This window comes from Micromys minutus (genome assembly GCF_963924665.1).
Source record: "Micromys minutus genome assembly, chromosome: 3".
NCBI classification, from domain to species: domain Eukaryota; kingdom Metazoa; phylum Chordata; class Mammalia; order Rodentia; family Muridae; genus Micromys; species Micromys minutus.
In genome coordinates, this window is record NC_137972.1 from 83,502,520 (window position 1) to 83,527,362 (window position 24,843).

General features: G+C 46.9%; 2 protein-coding genes across 2 annotated transcripts in view; one reads left to right on the top strand and one right to left on the bottom strand.

The window, feature by feature from the left end:
- The first annotated feature begins 1,291 nt into the window (after positions 1–1,291).
- On the top strand, positions 1,292–12,644 carry STARD5 (StAR related lipid transfer domain containing 5). Its single transcript, XM_080914500.1, has 6 exons — positions 1,292–1,409; positions 2,030–2,079; positions 2,412–2,544; positions 5,863–5,980; positions 8,101–8,194; positions 11,440–12,644. Exons 1-6 carry the CDS (start codon positions 1,311–1,313, stop codon positions 11,585–11,587), a joined length of 642 nt encoding a protein of 213 aa, XP_080770626.1. The 5' UTR covers positions 1,292–1,310; the 3' UTR covers positions 11,588–12,644.
- A 1,176-nt stretch (positions 12,645–13,820) lies between these two features.
- IL16 (interleukin 16) overlaps positions 13,821–24,843 on the bottom strand; it is a gene marked incomplete at its 5' end in the record, with an annotated part of 79,595 nt that continues 68,572 nt past the window's right edge. The window contains 6 exons of the mRNA XM_080913832.1: positions 13,821–14,779; positions 16,241–16,363; positions 16,657–16,915; positions 19,011–19,112; positions 21,388–21,556; positions 22,276–23,356. Coding sequence (XP_080769958.1) covers positions 14,592–14,779; positions 16,241–16,363; positions 16,657–16,915; positions 19,011–19,112; positions 21,388–21,556; positions 22,276–23,356 — 1,922 coding nt within the window. The 3' untranslated portion in view covers positions 13,821–14,591. The remainder of the gene's footprint in view (positions 14,780–16,240; positions 16,364–16,656; positions 16,916–19,010; positions 19,113–21,387; positions 21,557–22,275; positions 23,357–24,843) is intronic.

A 24,843-nucleotide genomic window follows, 5' to 3' on the forward strand; every position in this document is an offset into this window, starting at 1 on the left:
TTAATTTTTAAAGTACAGCAAAGTGAGCCATCTAGTTTATGACTCTCAGAAGAATGTGCATGTTTTCTTCAGATGTTCTTCACAGTAGCACGTGTTAGTATAACATTTCACTGCTGGGCAAATTGTATCGCTAAGATGTTTAAAGACCTGCCCAAACCCACAAAGACAATATTGGGTCTGGATCTCAAGGTGCCCAGATGGCTTTCCCAGCCAGCCAGCCCCACTTTTCTTCCAAAGGGGACTTTCAAGTCACAAGTCCTTCCTAGCCTTTGAAGGAAACAATGAAGAGGTTACAAACAATTCAGTTGGAGATCGACTTGAAGAGGAGTGAACCTGGGCCGCTCTGACAGAGGGATGTCATTCCACACTTTCCCACGGGCCTGGTTGCCTGTTTCCAGAAGCTGCCGATAGTATTCCTGTCAGTTTCTTGTCTATTTACTGATGCCGGGCTCGAGCTCAGGTCCTAGCACGAGCTAGGTAAGCACACTCTTACTGTACTGTTGTTAGACCTCGTTCTACTTCTTCATTTTGAAATGATGGGAGGGTCTCGTTCAATTTCCAGGCAGACCATTAATGAGTGATCTTCCTCCTTCCACCTCCGTAATCTGGATTATATTAAGGGAAAGCTGGGGTCTCCACCTTGTGCCAATGGATGGGGCTGTCTGCTGGAGATGTATATCTCCTAATAGCTGGGTATCTGGAACCAAATCTAACACTGGTTTTAGCTTCTTCCTCCACGCCAATCTCCACACACTTTCAAAGTTGTCTCTTCCTTTACTCTGCAAAGGCATTAGCTAGTCAAGGCCAAAAAAGAAATGGGAATCGCTTCAGCTTATGTTATCAGAAGCAGACATCCCTTCGCAGGTTATCTGAACTGTCACCGGTGGGTACCCCACCTGCCTAATCTCCACAGCCGGCTTTTCCACATTCTCCGGGCCACCCAGCAGAATCCCCCTAGGAAGTCGTTTGCTATGAAAACTGCACGGTTTCACTGGAGGGGTCGAAAGCACCTGAGCACCAAGGAGAAAACACCCAAATACCTTAAGCTAGTTGGTTCCTGGCCCTGCCCAGAGCCTGCTGCTGCAGAGCGGGAGCTTCCTGAGACCCGCCCAGAGATGACGCTTACTGCGCAGGGCTGGCGTTAATCTACAGACCTGCCAATTTCAAGAAAGGACGGAATTGTCTGCGAGCAAAGACCAATTCTGAAAGAGAGGCGAAGCCCAGGGGCGGGGCTCCAGGCTCCGCCCAAGGCCCGGTTTTCCGCCCAGCAGAACCAGTGCAGCACTGCTGGGACCCTGAACGCTGGCATAATGGACCTGTCCTGGGCCACGCAAGAGAGTGAGGCAGTGGCGGAAAAGGTGCTCCGGTACCGGCGGGATACGTCGGGCTGGAAGAAGTGCCGGGAAGGCGTGAGTGAGGGACTGGGCGGGAAAAGGAGTCTGGAGGGCTTGAAGTCCTCCAAACTCCCAGGTTTCTACTCTCCCCGAGATTATCCGCACCCTGGACCCCAGAGGTGGATTGAAAGAGCGATTCCACTGCGAGTGGTTGCTCTCTTGGACTCCTGGACATCCCTGCCCCTCTCATTTCGAAACTACTCAAGGTCATCTGACTGCTAGGAGGTTAAGGATTGGACCTGAAACTCCAAGTACCAAGTCTTTCCTCCGTTCTTTATTGCAGAATCCCTCCCCCGGGACAGCCAGGGAAATAGTTTCCTTCCTTGATGCTTCTGATTTTTAAAAAAAAAAAAAAAAAAAAAAAAAAAAAAAAAAAAAAAAAAAAAAAATCCCTAAATTGCTTAAGAAAACAAAAGTTTTTGGTGGCATTTAAGGGACTGGAGAGGCTCCCACAGCTCCAGGAATCATCCAGCCAGGATCTCTCCGCTCCTCACCTGCTGTAGGGGCAGCTACATGCATAATGAATCCCATCTGTACAGGAACAGGTTGGGTGACCTTGGAGAATCGCGTCTTGAGATCGTATCTCCGAGATTTCCTCTAGCTCTAAAATTCTATAATCCTATGCCTTTTAACAGAACGGAGTTTCAATTTCCTGGAGGCCATCTGAGGAGTTCCCAGGGAATCTGTAAGTGCATACTTTGAACAAAGTTTGTTGGAACCTTGACTCCCTTCCTGGTGTTGCCTAATGAAAAATTCCAACCCACTCTGGCCTTCGGTGAATAGTAATCATCTTCCAGAAAGGAATTAGCTTGTGTTTTGCATTGTTTCTAGCAAGCTGTGTTCTGTGAGGGCTTTGTACCTGTTTGTGCAGGCTGGAAGGGAGGTGGGCTAGCACATTTTAGGGCCTTTCCTGTCAGCCAGCCCTAGAACTCAAACAAACATGTAATAGTCCTGAAACAAAACCGTCAGATAAACAAATTTAATTGATGCTTTGGGTCAAACTCCTCTCTGTTCCAGGTACCGGGGAGAAGGGATCCTGTGTGGGACACCAGAGGAAGTGTGGGATTGCGTAAAGCCGGTTGCCGGGGGTCTCCGGGAGAAGTGGGATGACAACGTGAGCAGCTTTGAAATTGTGCAGAGCATCACTGATGTGAGTATCTCTGCCGATGTGATCTGCAGGCTCTTGTCCTGCTGCTGCGGCACCCTGAGCCCACCTCTCCTGAAGAAGGATCTATAGCATCTGTAGGCAAGAGGAGTTCCATGCAGGCCAATCCAGCCTTGGCCCTGGTGGGAAACAGTATGTCTCTGAGAGGTCCAAAACCCCTCACCGGAATCAAACAGGGAGGCAGGCCCGGGTTAGACTAACATACTTAGTTAGAAGCATTGTCTCTTGACAGAGCTACTTTGGCCCTTTAACCACAGTGGGACCACTGCAAGTCTCCTTCAGGAACATGTTCTTCCTGCAGACCAGCCCTGCCCAGCAGAAAGCCTTGGTATATGGCAGCATTGTTCTGTAACTGCCTTGTCTAGTGTGGTAGCCTCAGTTCCGTGGGACACAGAGCATGACAAGGTGGCTGGTTCGAAGAAATGAATTGTTTGTTTTAACAGATGTGACTGTGTATTGAAATAGTGAGATGAGGGAGGTTATGGGAGACAGCTTCCCGTCTTGATGAGCCTGTCCTGGCATCACCTATAACTGTAAGATGGTGCTTCATTTTGGACTATAGAAAGCTCAGAAGAATAGGAGATTCCGGTGGAAACAGATATGTGAGCAGCTCTAGGGGAGCAGAGCTGTGTGGTTTGAATGGTATCTTATCATTGGCTTCTGGGATCTGTCCGGCGCTATCGCGTCTGGTGCTTACGTAGTAGGTGGTAGCATTGTGAAACCTTACAGTGTTTTGCAAGCCGTGGAACCAGGTGTCTTCTCTGGCCCAGAATCCTCATTTCTGTTGGTCTATTGTCCATAGGAGTCTATGTCAGAGTTGTCTGAAGGATGGGGCAAAAACCCCTAGTAGGAAAGGTCGTTTTATGTCCTTAGCAGTCAAAGATGGAATTGAAATACAATGAGGATGCTGCTGTATTTCAATTCTTTCAGCCCTGTGGTACCAGGAAGAGGAGAGTGAATCTCGGACACTCAAGTGCCTGGGATACTATTTAGCTGTTGCTTTCCCTCAAGAGACTAATAGGTGTCCTGGGCTGGGAATCAGACTCTAGCACATTTGTATGTAATTTGAAGTTACCTTTAATTTATGACAAGTGGTTCTTTCTTTCTTTCTTTCTTTTCATTTAATGTTAAATCACTTCATTTATAAAAACCAGCTGGTCTAACTGGGGACATTTGAAGAACCACAATAAATAGATATAATTTTCCTATTCTGGATTAAGTGACGCCAGCATTAGGAAAGAAAAAAATGCAAAGAAAATATACAAATTATTATGCATTAATGGGTCTAAGTTGAGCAACCCTGGTTAATGCCTTTTATATATTATGTGAATGCGGTAACAGAAGGATTTGTATTTTGTGTATGTGCTAGACATGTGTGTATGCACACATGCTCATTTGTGTATGGAGCCCCAAGAAGTATGTCCTGCAGTTACTCTCTGCCTTTATATACTGAGAAAAGTCTCTTGCTGAAGCTGGAGCCTGCAGTACTAGCCAGCTTACTCCAGAGATTCCCTGCCTCTAGTTGTCTTTGGGAATTACAGCAGAACTAACACTCCCAGTTGGCTTGTGTGTGGGTTCTAGGGAATCTCAGTTCTGGTCCTCACACTTGCACTTTACCTGCTAAGCTGCCCCCAGCACCCTGCATATCATCTTTTGGAAGCTAAAGTGGCTCCGTCCCTTTAGCACACTTGCACCTCTTGGTGTCAGCTCAGTGGCTGGTGGGACGAAGAGAATGAAAATCTTGGACATCCATAGGCTGATATCTGAGCAGCTGTAATGGTGGTTAGCCTGTCTTGCTTTCAAGGCAGTTAGTTACTGGTTCTATCCCTGCCCACAAGTTCCCGTCCTGAAACCTGGGGGAAGAAACAGTCTGACAGAGGTAAACAGAAGCTGCCAAGTGAACACAGATAAAAGCCAGAAGGAGCTGGTTCCCCATTGCTGCATACCTGTAATCCCAGCAGCCATGGAGAGACTATTTATGAGTACCAGGCTAGCCAGGGATACGTTTCAATTCAGTAAACAAAGGAAGCCACCAACAAAAAGTGTTTTTCTTAATCAGTATGTAATTATTTTTCTTGATTGTATTTCTTAATTGTATTTCCTTTATACAGCCTGCCCTGGCCAGCCTGGAGCTCAATATATAGACCAGACTGATTCCCCTGCTTCTGCCTCAAAAGTACTGGGATTATAAGCTTACCCTACCAGGCCCAGCCTCCCAGTCCATGTTTATCCCTCATATAATGCATGTGACTTTTTTTTAGATATCACCAAATTTTATTAGAGATATTTTTGTAAATTAAAAAAATGTTATTATGTATGTACTTCTTTTGATCACAAGACTTTTAAGTACTAGATTGAGGTATGAGTGTAATTTATTAAGGTAACATCAATATGTTAGAAATTTGGATGAAGAATGATTAAACACAAGGAGAAAAGACTTTTTTTTTAATCTCTGCATGAGATATGTGGGAACTGGTGGTTCTCATTAATTCATGTGTCCATGAAGAGATCTGACTTATTGCCAGAGAAACACATTCTGCAGCCAACACTAGGCACAGAAGGAGAGAAAGTACAGACTGCTGGGGAAATTATGCATCCTGAAAAGCAGAGAAGCCATCGACAAGTCGGGCTCTTGTTTATTAAGTGAAGCAGTGGACGTCACAGGGCAAAGACCCTTTAGGGTGGCATTCATCAGCGTGATTAGAACAGCCTTCAAGCATCCTAATTCTTAATAGAAGATGGGTAAAGGGTGCGTGGATGAGACATGAACCTGGAGTGAACTTAGGTCTGTAACCAGTGCTTCTGCCTTCAATATTCTTAAAAATAGACTTCTCCCTCGGGCTCCAGATGGAATCAGAAGAGGTCATGGTTATAGAAAATAACCATTATTTCCGCTGTGCCTGCTGCAAGATACAGGAACTCAGAAATGAACTTGTTTCTTAGACTGTGCTTAAGGAAGGGAAACTGACGTTCTGAGCCCAGTGTGGGGCACTATGGTCAAAGATTGCAGTCTGAATTCCTGAAGATCGGTAGCACCCCAGGAGATGTGCCCAGGGCAGTGCAAGCTAAGATGGTACTAGATAAGTAGGGGAGTAGACCCATTTTGTAGAGACACACTGTTCTTCGGTAAGTTCTTTTATAAAGAGACATGGAGATAAAGTCCTTTGGAAAGTGATGAAAGAGCCCGAGTGCCCCCGGGCTTCCTTTTGTCCTGCTTGAAGCTCCCCATATTGCTCAAGCGTTGCATCTCCCAGGTGCTGCGTGTGTGTCTTCAGCAGACCTGAGCGTCCTTTGTCTTGGCAGATGCTGTGTGTGAGCAGAACCGCCACGCCCTCGGCCGCCATGAAGCTTATTTCTCCCAGGGACTTTGTGGACTTGGTGTTAGTGAAGAAATACGAGGATGGCACCATTAGTTCCAACGGTAAGTGGCAGTAGGTGTTTACTGGCCATCCTAGAAGCTGGGCTCTGTCTTACACACCTCCAGGTCTTCAAGGAAAGCTGGGTGATGCAATGCTGTCAGCAAGCTCAGGTGTTCCATCCTTGTCCCTTGTAGGGTTGAGATTTTATGCCATAGGGTTTAAATGGGGAGACCATATGCCTGGGCTTTATTATGGGGGCCCCAGATTTTGTCAGTGCTGTTTTTATTTCTGCTGATCTCAGTTCATGTTATGAATGTGCAGAGAGCAGCCAGTCTCTGTGTATGTCAGTGTGTCAACTCCACGGGAGCATCTTAATCATGTTAACCATGGTTACTTGGTGTATCATCCCTGCCCTCTGAGGAGCAGAGCCCAATAATTCCTCTGCATCTGCCTCTAGTGAAGGTGGGGACACAACCTTCTTTCTTTGAGCTGAAATCTGAGAGAGAGGAATCTTTCTTCTACCCTGAGCCTTATATTCTAGAATGATACTTCTTCTGAAACTCTTTTTTTTAAAAAACAACTTTATTTTACAAAACAAAGATAAATGTACAGATTTTAAACATTTTTTGCTTAAAATTATACATTTTTGTCAGTACTTTTTTTCAGATTTTAACATAATTTTTACATAAAACTATATGAATATATTTTTTAGTCAGTACTTGATTTTTTTTCAAGGTTTGATTTTATGCCTTGAAAACTTAATAGTTACAATGAGCTAAAGTACATGTAAAACAAAATGTAACATGGAAATAGTTAAAGTTTTCTTGTTTTGTAAATATTTTTTTTGTTTTGTTTTGTTTTCTTTATTTCTTGGACTTCATACAGTCTGTGAGTTTTTCTGGGGGAGTGCAAGCCTCTGGGGTTAGCATCCCACTATCAGTGACTGCATATTATGTCTGTTCTTTTGTGACTGGGTTATCTCACTCAGGATGATATTCTCTAGATGCAGCCATTTTCTTAAGAATTTGGTTAAGTCATTGTTTCTGTCTTCTGAAACTCTTAAAGGTTTGGAGAATACTGTGTGTGGTAGTGAGTGCGTGTGTGTGCATGTATCTAAACATGTGTTGGGGGTAATAAAAATGCATGTGTGTTGTGTGTGCATGTACCTGAGTGTGTGTGTGTATGTGTGTGTGTGTGTGTGTATTGGGGGGGTGAGGATGCTATTGTAAGCCCCCGAGGAGTCTTAGCTCAGGAGCTTGACCCACAGAACACAATTAGACAATAGACCATTGCAATGGCAAGAGGTTTTAATTCCATGTACAGGGGGTTGCTCATCCTCGCAGAGGGAGTCAACCCCAAACTCAAAAAGCATCCATCTTTTTTACTTTTTTATGAGGGAGGTGAACTACTGTTTTACCATTGGTCAGCAGTATAATTTTCAGAAAGAGGAGAGGAAAGGGGGAGAAACTTTGGCAGTAAGGTTGTTGACAATTTGCATTCTCCTTGGAATTCAGTACAGGGAGGGGTGGGGGAGCTGCTCCTAAAGCAGTCATTTTTGTTTTATTTTAACTCACCTTGGTCAGTATAGCTTGACCTGTCCACTAAAACTTTTTTATATTTTCAGAACCTTGTTTATATATTTTAAAACAGCAGTTTTGTCCTTGTTCTGTTTCTCAGAATTGGGTGATTAGAGCATGAGCTAACTATGACATGCGTCAGGACCCTATCTAGGGCTTTCTAGAGGGCCAGGTGGCTATCAGTCAGTATATTCTGTGGTTTTTCTGAGAATTACTCTGGGTCATTGTTTTTATTTGTCAAGAACAGGCGGGTCTCATAGCCTTGGGATGACTGGAAAGTCTCTGAGTTTGACTTTAACCATTTCTGTGTCTTTAGGGTCTCACATTCTAGTAAATTCTGTCTTTGTCAATTTTCTCAAAAAAAAAAAAAGAGGGGGGGGTGTTTTGGAAAAGTCTCAGAGCCCCTGAAAGTTTTGTTTTCAACATCAACACACGTGTGTGAACTGGAGTGAGTGTGAGTGTAAGGAAAGAGGTTGACAGGAGGCAGAACCCTTTGCCGGCATGCGGGCTTCAGTCACTTGGCCCTTGCAGATGAAGGATCTTCAGTGCTGGTGGTGACTCTGCTGTCTACAGGTGAGTACACCAACTTCATGAATGTCTTCCAGCTACCCACGTGGAGCATCCATTGTGTCCCCCAAAGCCTGGTTTTGTGAGAGGATTTAACCATCCATGCGGGTGCTTCTGTGAACCGCTGCCAGGGTAAGTGGGTGGAGAGCTTTGATCTTGGACCCAACTGTACCCACCACTGTGAACTCAGAAAACAGGCGCTTCGACTGGAAGCTACAAAAATAACATCAGTGTTACAAAATGCACCATCACACATAGGCGTGCATGACACGGTGTGCCACTGTAGGTGGCACCTGGCGAAGTGGTAAGAAGGAGTGACCAGATTAACTTTTGTAGTTGTTAAACTCTGCCTCCAGGTGCTACGGCTAAAGGCATGTGCAACCACCGGGTGTCCAGCCTCACAGGACAGGTCAGGCAAATGTCCCAGTCCCTTTGCGCAAATAAGCAAACTGGGAGTTAGGATAGTTACTTAATGTGTCAAAGGCCAAAAGTGCAGTGCGCTGCCTGGGATCCAGATATTCTGGACTCTCAAGATACCCATCTGAAGATCCTAAAGTAGTGGGACCAGATTTCGAACGCTATGTTCACACAGTGACCACCTTCCTGTACAAGAAATGGGACAGATCTCGGGGCACAGACGACACTTCTGAGACGGTGTGGGAATCAGCCCTGGGGAAAAAGTCTGAAAATTCACTCACAGACAAAGCTGGATTTCCCAGGAGCTCTCTGGGTAACAAGTTACCTGAAGGTCCCAGGTTTATAATGAGCACCACCCAAGTTAACAGGGGAAGCTATTGCACCTGTTCATGGGTCCCTGCGTTTCCTGCAGATAGCCAGAGGGGAAGGTGTGGGCTTCCCAGATCACTAAAACCCAGACAGAGCACCCCCACAGAACACCATGTCTGCTAAGCTGGCTCTCCAAACAGCTCTCGGAAGGCTTTTCTTAAATGTCACAAACTTTTGACAGTAGTAAAGTACACACATGCACATAGCTTTAGTCCCAGAGGAGGCCAGACCCTCTGGTGTGGGACTAGAAAACTATCCTTAACCACTTTTCCTTGCTCTGTTCCCAACACTCAGATGCTAAGACCTGCCTTGCTCTGGCAGGTTGCAGGGCATATTACAAGGAGTGTCTAGACAGTAAGAGCAGAGCCCTTTCTCCTTGAAGCCGAGTCTTAGGGCTGGCTTGGGGAACACAGTGTGCAAGCTTCAGATTATGTAACAATGGTGATGATCCAGGTTCTATAAAAGGGGTGGGTAGGCCAGAGAGGTTAAATTACCACCCCAAGACCACAGACGGACTCAGCAAGTGAAAAAGCCACAGCTTAAACCCAGACGTCTGTCTTTTCATGGTGACTATGTTTTGTTTTGCTTTTTACTCTCTTAAAAAAAAAAAAAAAACACAGAAAACATCTGTTCTCTGAGAGCTTAATTCTGATGGGCTGGGAGAAGATAAACAAGGCACAAATGAAAGTAATTATGTTATCTATACACTAGGAATGGCTTACTACATGTTAGGTGCTGTGTAGAAATCTAAAGGGTGATGAAAGGAACAGTGGGAGTGAGTCACCCCAGAGGTCACCAAAATCCTCCCTGGTTGGAGCCTCATGTGGCACAGTGGCCTGTGCAGGTGCAGGGTTGCTCTTGGTGAAAGGAAGCAGGCGTGGGCACAGGGGAACAGCATGGGAAGAAGCCACTGTGTTGGATCAGTGGAGCCAGGGGAGAGGCCAGGAAGTAGTCAGTGAGGAAGCAGAGCCAGGCAGACCCCGTAGACATTTTTGTGTGAGTAAGCAGGAGCTGTAGAGAGGTCTGAGCAGCCATGCCGTGACTTCGGTATAAACTGCTTTGGGTCCAGAGTAGGACTGTGAATCAGAGCAAGGGGCCACACTGGAGAGTGAGGCTGTGTCCAGACCAGATTTGGAGGTGTCTGGGCTCAGGCTATCTATGGTAGAAGAAAAGCATCTCAGAAGGCAGGAGACTCTTTGGAGGAGGCAGCATCAGGGCTGCATTTGTGATGTGCCTACTGTATGCAGGGAACATTCTCTGTTGTGATGAATGTGTCGGGACAAATCCCTGGCTTGCTCCGTGAAGACAGTCATGGAGCCTCCGAGAGTCTTTATTCACTTTGACTTACTACATGTGCCTTTCCCCATGTGGTCTGTCTCTTCTGTGATGTTCTCCCATCAAGCCCAGGACTCCCCAGAGAGAAACAGTCGGTAACTCAGATTTCTTACTTACCTTTCAGGTTTCCAAAAAGAACACAGCTGAGAGACTATGAGGAATAGGCTGAGTCCTGGGTGGGGTGGGAGCAGAGAAAGGACCCGAGAATCAGTGGGGGTGGTGAGGGAGGGAGAACATGGACACTGGCAGAGCTGAGGATTTGCGCCCTCTCCCTCTGTCTCCCCTCCCCCCCACCTCTCAGCACAGGGGTAAAGAAATGCCTGTCCTAAGTAGCCTGTGCTCTCCTCTAGTGCTCTCCTCTACTGGTCCTCTGTTTGTCCTTCTGAGACCTCAGGAGCTGTCCGTACAGCCAGAGGCAGAGACTGTAGAGTCCCATGTCAGAGAACCTCTGAGGTGCAGTACTGTGTGAAGTTTCTGATGAGACCAAAGCTGTTGACATGGTTTCCCCAGACCTGGCCACTGCAGAGTTCTACGCTCCTACTTGGCCATGACTCGCTTCCTGTTTTGTGTGGAGCTATCTAAAAAAAAAAAAAAATCTGTTTACAAAATACTAGTAAATGAATCGCATCTTAAGTAACATGGTGTGAAGAATAATCAGCTTTTCTTTACACACACACACACACACACACACACACACACACACACACACACACACACATTAAACCTGAGAAGTACGGCACTATTTTCCAGTTGTGCCAATTTCTTTCATGTCAGACTTAATAGATCTGTGATGAACCACATAGGCTGAAAACTCATCCGTGTGTTTCCCAGTAAGCGTGGAAAGAGTCTTACTTAACCTTGCTGACCTTTGGAAAGGGCCCAGCCTTCAGGTGCCATAACAGGACAGGCCCTGCACCTCTAAGCTGATGATGTGTGCATCTCTAAGCTGATGAACAGCTCCTTCCACACAAAGTCGGGGGGGGGGGGATGGGCTGGCAGTAGCCAGAAGGAGCATCTGCATCTGTCCTACCCAGGGCATGGCACCAGCTCCCCAGTGTGTTCATAGCAACTGTATAGTGTATCCCCTGGAGGATTTGCTAGTATCCAGAACAACGAGGTTGAGAGGAATCCTGGGCACTGAGCCCAGAGCAGGAGTAGAAATGGCCACCATGTCTGGGCCACTTCTGCTGGCCATGGCCCTGTGCTAGACGCTTCCATGATACGTATCTAACCCACCTCTGCTATCTCTTTCTCAGGGAGCCAAACAAAACCAACCTGGTCACATTTTTCCAGACAGACCTGAGTGGCTACCTCCCTCAGAGCGTGGTGGACTCCTTCTTTCCTCGAAGCATGGCTGAGTTCTACCCCAACCTTCAGAAGGCCGTGAGGAAGTTCCATCACTGACAGTCGCCTACAGGCAAGAAATGCCTATGGTCCTTCAGGAACTCCATCTGTTGAGCCTCGAAGAACACGGAAGAGCTGCTGTGGTCTTTTGAGATGCCATAGTAAACAGCAAATCTCAGGGTTCCCTTTCAGAAGAGCAGCCCAGCCCCCCACACCATCCTCCTTCCTCTTGGGTTTGGTGTGGAAGGAGATTCCATCAGCTTGATGTGATGTATACATACACCTGGCAGGCCAGGGCAGGTCCTGCTAAGGCCACCTGAGAGATGGCTCAAGTACTCTTCGGTTCCCCTTGGTCCAGAGCCCTGTGTGCTGGTCTTAAAGAATCATTACCCATCGTGGTCACTAAGTCCTGCCTCCTCTGGCATCTGCAGTTCCCAGATTCCTGTGTTCCTTTCCTGACAGGCTTTTGTATACACGGTGTTAGCACAAGACTTTCCCCCTTTACAAAGATGTCAACTTGGGAAGTGGTGTTTTAAACCACAGGATAAGCCTTAAGGAAAAAACACTTTCAGTCTAACTTTTGTGGTATCTTCCATCAGAATCTTTTCCTGGTTTTCCTGTCATGGTTAAGGTTCACATCCCCCATGAAACCAGTTTATATCTGCCCCAGGCCAATTTATATCTTTGGGAAGGAGTATGAGTTCTTATGGCCCATGTGAGGGATTCTAAGCGGGGCCAGCTGTTCCTGTGTGCTTGCCTGAATCTGGGGAGGAGCACCCCTTGGTATATACCTCACTATGCCCACAGCCATGATGGTGAGACAAGGGTGGTGGGGTTTCCTGGCACCATCAGACTTTGCTGCCTATAGGAAGAAGGGAAGAATGTCTCCTGTGTTGTGAGACTGTACACACCTACAGTATCTAACAGTGACCACAAAGCCTGCTGTCCCTTTAGGGACAAATGGGGTCCCTTTAGCTTTTCAGATAAACTTAGACTCTTGCCTTCCATCATATGGGGAAAGAAAAGATCTCTGTTGGCTGACGTTGTCTTCAGTCCAGCCTGCTGCTCCCCTTTAGTAGATTTTAATAATTCCCTACTCTTTCTCCCTTTGTTCTTCTCACTGTTGTGGTCGGGGCAGCTCAGACTTAGTCAAAGGGCTCATTAGGATACAGTTTCATTTTGATGAGGCTTGTTCAGAATTTCCCACAGTCTGTATAGATCTGTCTGGCTTTCTTGCTACTGCCCTATTCCCTGGGGTTTGGATGCTGACTATTGATCTCTTTCTGTGGTCTCCCTCTCCATATTAAGTTTTTGGTTTTGTCTCCATATTAAGGTTGCTTCCTTGCTGAACCATTATTTTGGATGTGATCCACCTTGGGTTTTTTGAGGCAGGCTTTATCATTGGCGTTAGACTCACCCAATAGGCTAGATTGGATGGCCAGCAAGTTCCAGAGACCTGCATCTTTCTGCTTCCCCAGGTCTGGAATTACACGTTGAATGCCACCACATCTGGTTTCTTTGGTTAGTTGACTGGTTGGTTTTACTTTTGTTTTCTTGCTTCTGGGGATTAAGTTCAGGTCACCATGCTTGCACGGCAAGCATTTTACTGACAGTTATCTCCCCAGCCCCCACACCTTTACTGTTAGATCAAATGTACCTTCTATTAAACCTAATAGATTGATATAAATGGCACCTTTGAGTTCCTCATCTACTTTTCTGCTATTGGACAGAATTCAGAGTTGACAGGGGAAGTAAGCGTGCCAGCCCCAGTGACTTGCTTTCATTTTTCAGCTTTACCTGATGACTCTTTCCAGGCCTTCCCACGTCATCTGTATTTTATGGAATGACTGGGCTGACCATCTGAGTCCTTGGCCCAGACCTGGTAAGGCTGTACTCGCTGTGGTTAATTGAGAGGCACGTTGAGTTGCCCTGAGCTTGGCTCTCAGTTGTTCAGAAATGACCAAAGCAAATATCCCGGTCATGCCCACAGTGTAAACACACTAGGCAGTTGTTAGTGCGTTTGTTTGTTTTTATTCCTTAATGTACCATGTTTTAAAGCTCCTGGGCCTGCTTATGTCACAGGAGAAATGGCTAAATCTCTGCCCTACCACATTCTGGCCAGACAAGCTGTTTACTGCTCTGAGGCTCAGTACCCTCCGATACACTGGCGCAGGACTGCCATTGGTGAAGCGCTGTGACCACAGATGACCATCACTTAATATCAATCAGAGTGCCTGACATGTGACAGATAGGACATTAGTAATAATTTTATTTTATGCTCATACCCGTCCCATAGAAATCTGTCCACACCTTAACTCACACTGTATTTCTCTGTCTTCTGGTTCCATTCTTTCTAGGATCTCAACCCAACCAAAACATCTTGTAAGTGTTTGAAATGTTCGTCATGACATACAACATCTCACAGAGCTGTTTCTAACATCTTCCCTTTCCTTAAGCCCAGGCAGGATTCCGCCTGCCCTCAGCAGGAGTACAACAGAAGCAATGTTATCAGTCTTCAAAGGCAGGTCATTCACAAGGCGCACCCAATCTGGCTGCGGTGTGCCTGGGCAGCATGGTGCCGAAGTACCAGCCATGAAAAGACTTCCCAGTCATCCCCCAGAACCTCTGGGGGAGGCACAAGTAGTGATCCATCCTTAACTTGCTCTAGTTGATGCTGAGGAGCTCCCCTCCAAGACATGAGATTCGTGAACGAAGAAAAAGCACTGCCATAGGGTGGCTTTCGTAGTCCCTAGGCGACTTCCAAATCAGGCCATGCGTTTCATGGCAAACTGCAATACAAGCTTTTTATTACGGCACCAGAATATTGTCACTGCACTCTCTGTACAGTCTGTGCGGTTTGTATCAGCCACCTCAGTGTGACTCTGTCCTGACATTTGGAACAACCATCTTGATGGGCACTGTGCCAGAAGGTCCAAACCTGAGCAGCAGCTACCAGAAGCATACCTGGGCTTTCCCCGGTGGGTGAGGTGGGCAGCAGAGACCCTGAGAATCAGCAGTTTCTGGAGCTCCATGCTCCTGTTTTGTCTTAGCACTGCCATCCTGTCTACGAATCTGTGGCAGCCGGTTTCTGCTTGCACTGGAGGGCATTCCTTCTGATGACGATAGTGACAGGTCCATCAGGTAATGCCTTGATGACATTCCAGGCTTCAAACCGTGTAAGACCTTGCACAGCAGTGCCAGCGAGCTGCAAGATCTCATCCCCTGGCTGAACCGTCTCACCCTGTTCCGTCCCTGTAAAGAAGAAGAAGATGACAGGTGGTCTTGGGCTTTGTGGGTAACGAACAGTAAATGACAGTTTCTGGGGAGCCAGGAAAGCTTACAGGTGCATTGTACACCCATCTTTAGGATTCTTAAGTGAGGCATTTCACGGCATGGGTAGCACAAAGCTCAGCCACCAGGCTTAGCTCTCTAGGACAAAGAAACCTACAGCAGACAGTCTGTGCTGTTTTTAAGGGAGGAGATAGCAGGCAGTCCCAAGCCAGAGCCTAGTTAGAGACTTCCACAATTCCTAGAGAACTCCTGGGGTTCTGTGTCCTCCCTAAACTGCTCTAGTGATCCCCTGATTCATACTGACAACCTGCTTCGGGAAACATCATCCGCAAGGGTTGGAAGGAGTGTGAGCTACTGAGACATTTGTGAAGCAATCTGCACAGGACTTTTGGCTTCCAACAGCCTGGGAAGAGCTCAGAATCTACTCTGAAAGACCTAACCCTGCATGGTGACCACTCAGTCAAAAATGCATACAGAAACCACAATGTCTTCTTTTACGGTTTATATTGAACACACACAACACACACACACACACACACACACACACCATTCATGACACCCTGGCCTTAACCAGTAGTGAATAACTAGAATAAAAATGAAAATATAACTAAGAATATTGAGCAATGCAGTGGGCATTGTGCTGGTGTTCTGCACAACATTAGAACCCAGGTCTTACATTTGATCAATGTGCCTTTATCCACATCCCTGTCCCCTTGCCCAAGGCTTACAACTAAGAAGTGGCAAGGCGTGGCAGATATATTTGCATGGCAGCTACAAGGTATTCATAATTTGCTCAGGAAAACCCATATCCGGCTGACTCACTTGTCAGATCATCGAGCAGCCCAATCCATGACGGATAAGACATCAAATGGAAAATAAAGACAAGAATTGATGAATCCAGGGCTAGGGTAAATCCAGCCAGGCTATCAGACAAGTGCCAGCCCCTGGCCTTACTCAAAACATTGAAATCTTACGCATCATGGATTAGTTGGCTTGTTAGAGACAGACACACTCAGCTAACCCAGGCCTTTTGTTGACTTCACTATGTAGCCGAGGGTGACCTTGAACTCCTGATTGTCTTGTCTTCACCTCAGTACTGTTGTAGCTGCGTCATTTTTAAGTACATTGCATGGGAATAGTATTGATCGCTCTCAATAACATCTTGTGGTGCCTCAAGCCTTGCGTGCCTCTTTCTAACCTTGGTCCTGCAAAGCTGAACCAAGCAAAAAGAGATGTTAGGACAGGGCTAGAAAGAGGCAACGAGTCCCCAAAGCAGAACTGAACACTTAGGAATCAACACCTGACTAAAGAGTATGGGAACCCACCATGGCCAAAAAGGTTCTCGGGAGCTCTGGGTTTGGCGGCTGTTTGCTGCGTCCTCACAACTGGAATGTACAGAAGGAAAAAAGAGAAGGAGCCTACCTTTGAAAATCCTGTTTACGGTGAGAGGCTTGTCACCATGCAGGGAGCCCCTTCCTCCCTCCAGGCTGAAGCCCAGCCCTGCAGAGGTCTTCTCCAAAGTCACTGTGCAGACAGTGGTCTCCACTGCAGAGGAAAACATGGGCTTGGTCAGTGGTGTGTTCTCCTTTCAGGCCTAGCTGCTGCCCAGGCTGATGCTGGCTGCTTAACTACCTACAGAGAGAGACAGGGACACACGCACACACACATACAGAAACAGACTCACATCTCTGCAGCACACCAAGTGTGCTAGGAAAGTGTGATGCTGGGGCCACACATTAACACACAGCGCCACCAAGCATGTATTTAAATGACCAAAGTCAGAACGTGGCCCAAAAGTCTCTCCCCACACCAGCCCCCACTGCACTGGGAACACTTACAAGATCCTACAGAAATGTCACTGGCTGCTGAGGCTGAGGCTGCGGAGTCGGAAGAGGAGTTCAGGTCATGAGTGACCTCCACAGTTGCCCTCCTGGTGACAATCACAGCTTGCCTTGGGTCCCGAGCTTGGCGAAGGATAGCTAGGGCATCATTGTGGGTAGCGCCCTTGAGAGATTTGCCATTGATGGAAAGGACCTCATTGCCTTTCTGAATTGTGCCTTCCTGGGAAGCCAGCCCGTTTGGAAACACTCTGTGAACCTGAACAAACCAAAGGAGTCAGGAGCCACAAACCACGCATATCAGATCCCTTTTTGTGCCTACAGTGCTGGCAGAGGCTTCTGAGCCAGGTATTCAACCAACCTCCAGAGGAAGTTAAGCCAAAGGCAACACAGACTGACTATATCTCAGGGCGGAGCAACTGGACTGGGCCAGCATTCCTCCCTTTCCTTCTCTAGTCAGGACAGAGACCACCAACAATGATGGCCAGTGAGTACTCTTCTCACACAGTACCCTTGCCTGATCCTATAACTCCAGCCACTCCCAGGGAACATCTGCCTTACCTACTCTAGAGCACATTTTGGAGAATGGTGGTTTCCTGGAAAAGCTGAACCTAGAGCTTATTAAGGGATATTTATGAGAACAGGCTTTTAGGATTGAAGAAACTTGGTGACACCCAAATTTTAAATAAAAGCTCCAAAAATGTTATTTAAAGATGCTAGCAATCCTACAATGCCAATTTACATCTCGGTTCTCTGAGTGACCCGTGTAAAACATGGTGACTACCCAAATGCAGTTCAGGAGAATTCAACCCTTCCAGATGGATGTTTATGTCCCATTTTCTATCGGAAGTACTTGAGTACACTCTCCTAGGCTGCCTAGACATCCTTATTCTTTAGGTGGTCCTTTTCTCTTTTATGCATGATGTGCAGGATTTAAAAAAAAAAAAAAAATCCCTTACAGCCAGAAAGACAGCTCAGTGTGTAAAAATGCTTTGCCACCACACCTAGAGGCCTGAGTTTGATTTTCAGATCTACACCACCCACATGGCCTGAATCATGAACTCAGGAGAGCCAGAAATCATGTTTGTCAGCAACTGATAACCAGAAGCAGTGGACTAACAGCAGTAGCCCATGCTGGTCAGATCGACTAGGACAGGTCAACGAGGAGTCCGCAGAGAAATGCCTAGAATAGAGGTCTGCTCACCTCCCGTGCTGTCCCAGCTCTAGGTCCTGCAAAGCAGGAGACTGCATACATAGGCTCTGCAGATTCTGAGTGAGCGCTGTGTTACGTGTAGCCTGCACATTGAACAATAGTCTCTTCTACCCCTTGGCTGGATCCTACTGAACTCAGCCATCCAAAAAGTCATTTGAACATTTTCAGTTATCAACTGTCCACTTGGACATTCTCATCCTTCAAGTAGATAAGAGGAGGATAGGCCCCCACCTTTTCGAAAATTTATCTTTCATGGGCTCCTCTTTACATAGTGTGGAAAAGTCAACATTCCTAGTCTAGAGGATTCTGAAACTGCCCTGTGACCCTAAACTGTACCTATCTAAACCCTAGTGACTGCCATGATTTAAATTTCCAGAGGAAGTTATGTGGCATTGTACCAAAGTTGTCCTCAATTCATATGTGTGTGCACACATATGTGTTCACAGGAACATGTATGTGCACATTTATGTAGAAGCCATAGGACAACCTCAGCTGTCACAGCTTAGGAAGTAGTTCTTTGTTTAAGACATGGCCTCTCACTAGCCTAGAACTTGCCAAGTAGGCGAGGCTGGCTGACTCTCAAGCCCTGGGAATCGGCCTATCTTTGCTTCCTCAGCTCTGGGATCACAGATGTATGCTCATGCCCAGCTTTGCTTGAACATGAATTTTTGGCGTCAAACTGAGCTTCTCATGCTTCAAGGCAAGTGCTTTATTGACAGATATCTTTGAGTCTGATCTCCATGTTTAATGTATGCTCTAGATATTTCAAAAAATACAGAGATTAGGGCTTTACGCTGTGCAACTTTCCCATTCAGATGTTATGGTATAGAACATGTGTGTGCACACTCGTGTGAATGTAGGTACATATATATTTTCCTGTTTCCTTTGGTGGACTGAGGCTGTTCTGGGTGCAGGAAGACCTTTGTTAAAGGCATATGATGCTGAGAGTTAAACACAGATCAGAGAGAAGCCCATAGTGTGCCTCTTGAGAAGAATGGTCACAATGATTTTTCCTTTAAACCTCCTGTCTTGACCCCTGCCCAGTGGCCTGGTGTACCCCCACACAAGACCCTTCCAGGCAAGTCTTCTTGTGCCCAGCAACACACTCTGGCTCTGACATGTCCATCCCTGGACCACTCACCGTGACCACCTTGTTTTCTAGATCTGCTCCCCCTGCCAAGCTGAATCCAAGGCCAGCACCTTCTTCCTTGTGTAAGATGGTGACATGAATGCTGTCTAATTGCTGTGGATGAAAATACATACATTCACACACACAGTACTGCAGCAGTGTGAACAGTTTAACACATTCTTTAACACCACACTGGTTTGTTTTATTAAACACCAGCTGGGCCAGTACTACTACCTCCTCAGACTTGAGCCTCATCACACTGGAATTACAGAAAGCTTAGGAGGGTAAACAAATGTATGCAAAACAGCAAGCCCAGCTCTCTCCTGCTCCTCCTCACCCACTCACACCCACCTCCCACAGACTGGGCTGCACATTCTGTGTCAGCTAGAGAGCCCTGCAGGCTGGAAGACGCTGCTTTACCACGGCACTGTGAGACAAGGGCAGGTGGTAGGATTTGGGTCAACCTCTCAGAGGCCAGTACTTTTTCACAGCTGCTCCTTCTTCCCCAGGCTTAGCAGCAGCTAAGGGTCCAGTTGGCATCTTGCTCTGTCATACATGCACGTACAAATGTAAAACAGGCACACAGGCACAAACAAAAACTCCCAGTCAGGAGTCAGGACAACTTTCCTGACTGGCAAACAGGTTTTGTTTGTTTGCGTTATTTGTGTGTGTGTGTGTGGTGTGTGTGTGTGTGTGTGTGTGTGTGTGTGTGTGTGTGTGTGTTGTTTGGTTGGTTTTTGTGTTTGTTTGTTTGAGTTATTTGTGTGTGTGTGTCTGTGTGTGTGTGTGTGGGTGTGTGTGTATGTGTGTGTTGTTTGGTTTGATTGGTTTTTGGTTTTGTTTGTTTGAGTTGTGTGTGTGTGTGTGTGTGTGTGTGTGTGTGTTGTTTGGTTGGTTTTTGTGTTTGTTTGTTTGAGTTATTTGTGTGTGTGTGTGTATGTGTGTGTGTGTGTGTGTGTGTGTGTGTGTGTGTGTTGTTTGGTTGGTTTTTGTGTTTGTTTGAGTTATTTGTGTGTGTATTGTGTGTGTGTGTGTTGTTTTGTTTGGTTGGTTTTTGGTTTTGTTTGTTTGAGTTGTGTGTGTGTGTGTGTGTGTGTGTGTGTGTGTGTGTGTTGTTTGGTTTGGTTGGTTTTTGGTTTTGTTTGTTTGAGTTGTGTGTGTGTGTGTGTGTGTGTGTGTGTTGTTTGGTTTGATTGGTTTTTGGTTTTGTTTGTTTGAGTTGTGTGTGTGTGTGTGTGTGTGTGTGTGTGTGTGTGTGTGTGTGTTGTTTAGTTGGTTGGTTTTTGGTGTGTGTTTGGTTAGTTTGGTTTTGCTTTTCTTTGTGTTTTTCGTGTTTGTCCTCTGGGTGGTTGCCATACTGGAAACAAAGTCTTCTGCTGACTTTATACTGACAGCTCTGAACCTGAGGTTTTCTTTCCAGCATATTATCTTTCTTTATTTCCAGCACATTACCTATATTTCCAGCCTATTATCTTTATTTCCTGCATATTGTTTGTATTGGTTCAGGCCCTAGGGACTGATTAGTGATTAGTGAGACCCTGGGAGGGAAAACCACAGCCCTAAGGCATCCTTAGAGTTAACTACCACACTTTTGACCTTGGAAGGGCAGCTGTGACTCTTTCAAGAGTCACAAAAACAGAGACCTTCCTTCTCATTCTTTATTATCCCAGCACAGGTGTAGGTAGAGAGCCTAAGAGGCTTCCAGAGAGTGACATCCACAAGACTGTCTCCTGAATGCTGGCTCCAGCTCTGGCTGGGCCATTTCATCTCTACACACCATTGGCTGTGCTCAGCAACTACATGGGAAGAGGAGCTGTCAGGACGGTGTAGCTGAGGCACACAGGCCCTGCTGAGCTCACATTGAGGTGTGCAGAGGGCATAACGAAAGCTTCGAGGAGAGAACTCACCTCATCTACACCATTTACCGCTGGCAGTACCACACTGTGTGGTTTCTTTCTGAACACTCATGCCAGATCAGCAGCCCATGGATGTTGACATAGCACTGGGCTTTAGCCTAGACTGGGCTTGAACCTAGCTTGGGCTAGAGTCAGTGCACCCTGGCTATGTGACCATGGGCCTCCCTTCTTATTCATAAAGTGTCAAAAGATGCCAGGACAGAAGGTCTGGCCACATCCCTCCAACACACACACACACACACACACACACACACACTGCTCATCCCATCCCATATAAGATCAGATGCTAACACTTGCTGTATCAAGGGACATGGTGTCCCTCTACCACTGACAGAACAAAACCTGACTCGTTGCCAGCCAGCACCATAACAAACCTCAAGGACCATGGACTTCTTTAGCTACTTCCCTTCTGCCTCAGCTAAGATGACACGCAATAGCCCTTGTCACTGCAGAGGTGCACGCAGGAAACCTACCTTCAGCGTCGCCTCGTCTAGAACTCTCACTTCCTCAATGAGTTTTCTCAGTTCTTCTGCACTCAGCAAGGAGATAACTGACTGGCCAGCCTGAGAAGAACAGTGGCTCCTGTCCTCGGTGTCCCCTGGCTCTGCGAGACCTTCCGAATATTCTCTCAGCTCTGAAAGGCTTTCAGAAGTAGAGATAACACAGAGTGAACAGCAAGATTCTTGATCAGCCCCATCCTGCAAAGAGCTCTGTTAGCTGCAAGGTATTCGGGAACTCTGTTGTGGGATACGGCATACACTCTCTCAGCGGCACAAACAATAAATAAATCGCAGCTGCTTCAAGAGGGAAGAGCCAGCCCCAGCGCTGCAGCCGAAGGCCTCAGATCCCCTACTAACCCTCAAGTATATGAAGCTGGTCCCACTCACCTCCTGACTCTAGCTAAAGACGGAGCAGGGTGTACAAGTCAGGGCTCTGCTCACGGAATCAGAGGCTGAGCTAAAACAGGACTAAATGTCCTAGTCCCTGCCCGGGTCCTGGGCTCATGTGCAGAGTAAAACAGGTTCTTATTGGAGAGCAACTCCTGGTCCCACCCAGAGCTCCTTAGGTTGAGAGTGGACCTTTCATTAGCCTCCTGTTTCTTTTGGGGGCAGTTTATCAGGGGTCCTGGTAAACATATCTCCCACTTCTCATCCCAGCTAAGGACCACTGTTATGTAAACTACTCCTTAACATGGAAGACAGGGCTCCAATGCACATGTGTACACATGCATGTACACACACTCACACACACACACACACACACACACGAGATGGCATGATTGTTTTAACCAGTGTATCTGAGAACTGTTTAAATGCTATATAATGTAAGGGAGAAGAATGGGGAGGGTGGAGCTCACTCACTTGAGAGAGAATCCTGTGTCAGAGGCCACGGCTTCACCAAAACCCTCTGCGGTGGTGCTGTTGTTGCAAGGTGACTTTAGAGACACCCTCTCCTTGGGGACGCAGGTGATCTGGCCACACGAGACTGAAGACGGAAGGCACAGAAGGGACTTCATGACAGCGGATGACAGCTGACTGCTGATGGAATACAGCTTACTGGCCTTCTCCTCCAGCTGCGCTGTCTCGCAGGACTTGGTCCTGGTCAAGGGGAAGCTCCGTGCCCGCTGACTTGGCATCTTGAGGCCTGGTCCTTGAGTGTCCTCAGTCTGTGTAGCCAGCAGTCTCAAAAGAGGGTCTGAAGACAATGCTTTTGGGCTGGGCCGCTGGGCTGGAGGAGGAGACTCAGACATCCCTGGGTCCCTGACCTCTGAGGAGTTAGGGAAAGTTGTGGACACAGGCTCTACCTCTGTCTGCCTGTGTTTAGCAGTCACTGTAGCCCCTTGACCCAGGAAACCAGAAAACCGTCCCCCATATTGCTTTTCTGGAAGCTTGGTGGTCTCCCCAGAGCTGGGCTGCAGGCTCAGTCTCTGGACTCCTCGATCTGGAAATTGTGAGGAGCCAAAGTTTTCAAAGGAGCTGATTCTTTGTCTGATGGAGGAGGTCAGAGACTGTGGCCCTGAGGGGTCCCTAGAAACTTGTGTTGGCTGAATGGCTGAGGCTACTTCCAGGTGTCTTCTGGTGTCTGGGCCACGATTCCTCAGACCTTTCAAGCTCTGTCGAAACCAGGCTGGCTTTGGGGCTACTGGGGGCCCCTTCTTCACAGTGCTGCCATCTGCTGACTTGTAAACTCTGGGAGCACCATTGGTAGTGTCCATTTTTGACAAGCCCCCGTCTGGGTGGCCCTGTGTCCCATCCTCGTCACCAAGGCTGCTGTTGGGCTGGAGTGGCATATGGCTGTGGCTCTCACTCATGATAGGGCTAAATAAGTTTTTGATACAGTCGGAAATTCTAACCCAAGGGTCTTCAGCAGTGGTGTCAAAGCTACAGTCCATCCGTGCCTGCCTCTTCAGCAGGGGGTGTTTTCCTGGGGATGCTGGAGTCTCTGGTAGGCAGAAACAAAGCCAGACCTGAGCATTGTACACTGTTAGGGATTTTATTTCTAAATTCAAGGTACAGTGCTGAAGCGCTCATGAGCAAAAACAGTGAACGTGGTGGGCACTGGCTTCAAGGCTGTCACCTAACGGGGTGCCAACAGGCAGAACTGGAGAAACAGAGGAGAGCGCCATGGATCATTTAAACGGCCTAGAACTGGATGTGTTCTTGGGGAATTTCTTCTCTGCCATTTTTCCAACAGAAGACTATAGCAGTCAAGATGGATGAAGGGCCACAGTTGTCAGAGTCAGGCAAGAGCACATGTCACCTGACTACCTACTCTAATGTCATCTTCACCGTCTAAATAATGTACCAAAAAATGTAAAGTGAAAGCATTTTTTTTATCTTTTAAACTTTCACTCCACAAATATCAAGTTGGCCACCATATTTGATTTGTATTATCTATGCTGTTCAAAAGCAAGAAAGTGGGCATACCCGTGGGTAGGGTGTATAGTTTAGTGGGGGCTCCTTCGTTTCATAGGCATATCCCATTCCTATGGACTTGCCTGCTTTTGAAGTCACAAAGTCATATGAGTGTAAGACTCTGTCTACACACAGGTCATTGACCAGCCTGCTTGAAAACTACATTTTCTCAGTTAAAAGAATTGATGAAACTGTTCTCAGGAGAGAAAAGCACCGATTTTGGACTTTGGCTACACACTGGACTGAAGGTCCCTTTCTCAGTTCTCGGTTGATTTATCTGGCTGTCACCTGGACAATGGGGATGTGGTAAGCCTCACAGGGAGTTTCATCATCCTCTTCTTGCCCATGATGTTCTCAGGCTGCTATGTCCAAGGGGGTATCACGGCAAAAGCTTTCCCAGAATAAGATAACATTAAACCCACATCTACCTGTATGGGTGGGGAAGACTCTGCACTCAATTCCCTTCTTGAGGAACAAGGGAGGTTGACACATGAGCCCTAGCAGTCAAGAGGAAAGTCACTGGGCCGTTCTCTGTGTCCAGCCTCATCCTTCCCTACTTACAACCAGGCTGCTTGGACTTCATTTCAGGGACAGTCTTCATACAAGAATGCACCCTTGTTTTAGGAGCTCTCCTTCCTACCTAGCCTGAAGAGAAACAGAATTCTGCTGATACCAAAGAGGACCCATGCAGGATCATAAAGGTCTGGGTGGGTACTAGTGACTATGGACTTCAGCAAGTAAGTCTAGCCCTCTCAGGATCTCTCCACATTTACAGAATGTCCAGCTATAAGGGGCTAATGTGGTAAGAATTAAAGAGTCCAAGGTTCTACAGGCAAGTCCTCTGCAAACATGGGTGTATCCACAATCAGGTGACTAAGAGAAGGGAGACCGGTCAGGTGGAGTCTCCCTTGGTGGGGCACCTCTCTGGATGAAATTTCTAGATCATTCCATTCATAATACCCTTATCTCTCCAGAGGCAGTTACAGGCTTGTACTCTCCCTACTTACTCCTTTG

What these genes read in the sequence shown, in the direction of transcription:
- STARD5 (XM_080914500.1), top strand. Translation starts at nt 1,311, where the DNA reads ATGGACCTGTCCTGGGCCACGCAAGAGAGTGAGGCAGTGGCGGAAAAG. An exon ending in TTGTGCAGAGCATCACTGAT is followed by an intron (nt 2,545 to 5,862) that starts GTGAGTATCTCT and finishes TTGTCTTGGCAG; the next exon opens with ATGCTGTGTGTGAGCAGAAC. An exon ending in TGGCACCATTAGTTCCAACG is followed by an intron (nt 5,981 to 8,100) that starts GTAAGTGGCAGT and finishes AATGTCTTCCAG; the next exon opens with CTACCCACGTGGAGCATCCA.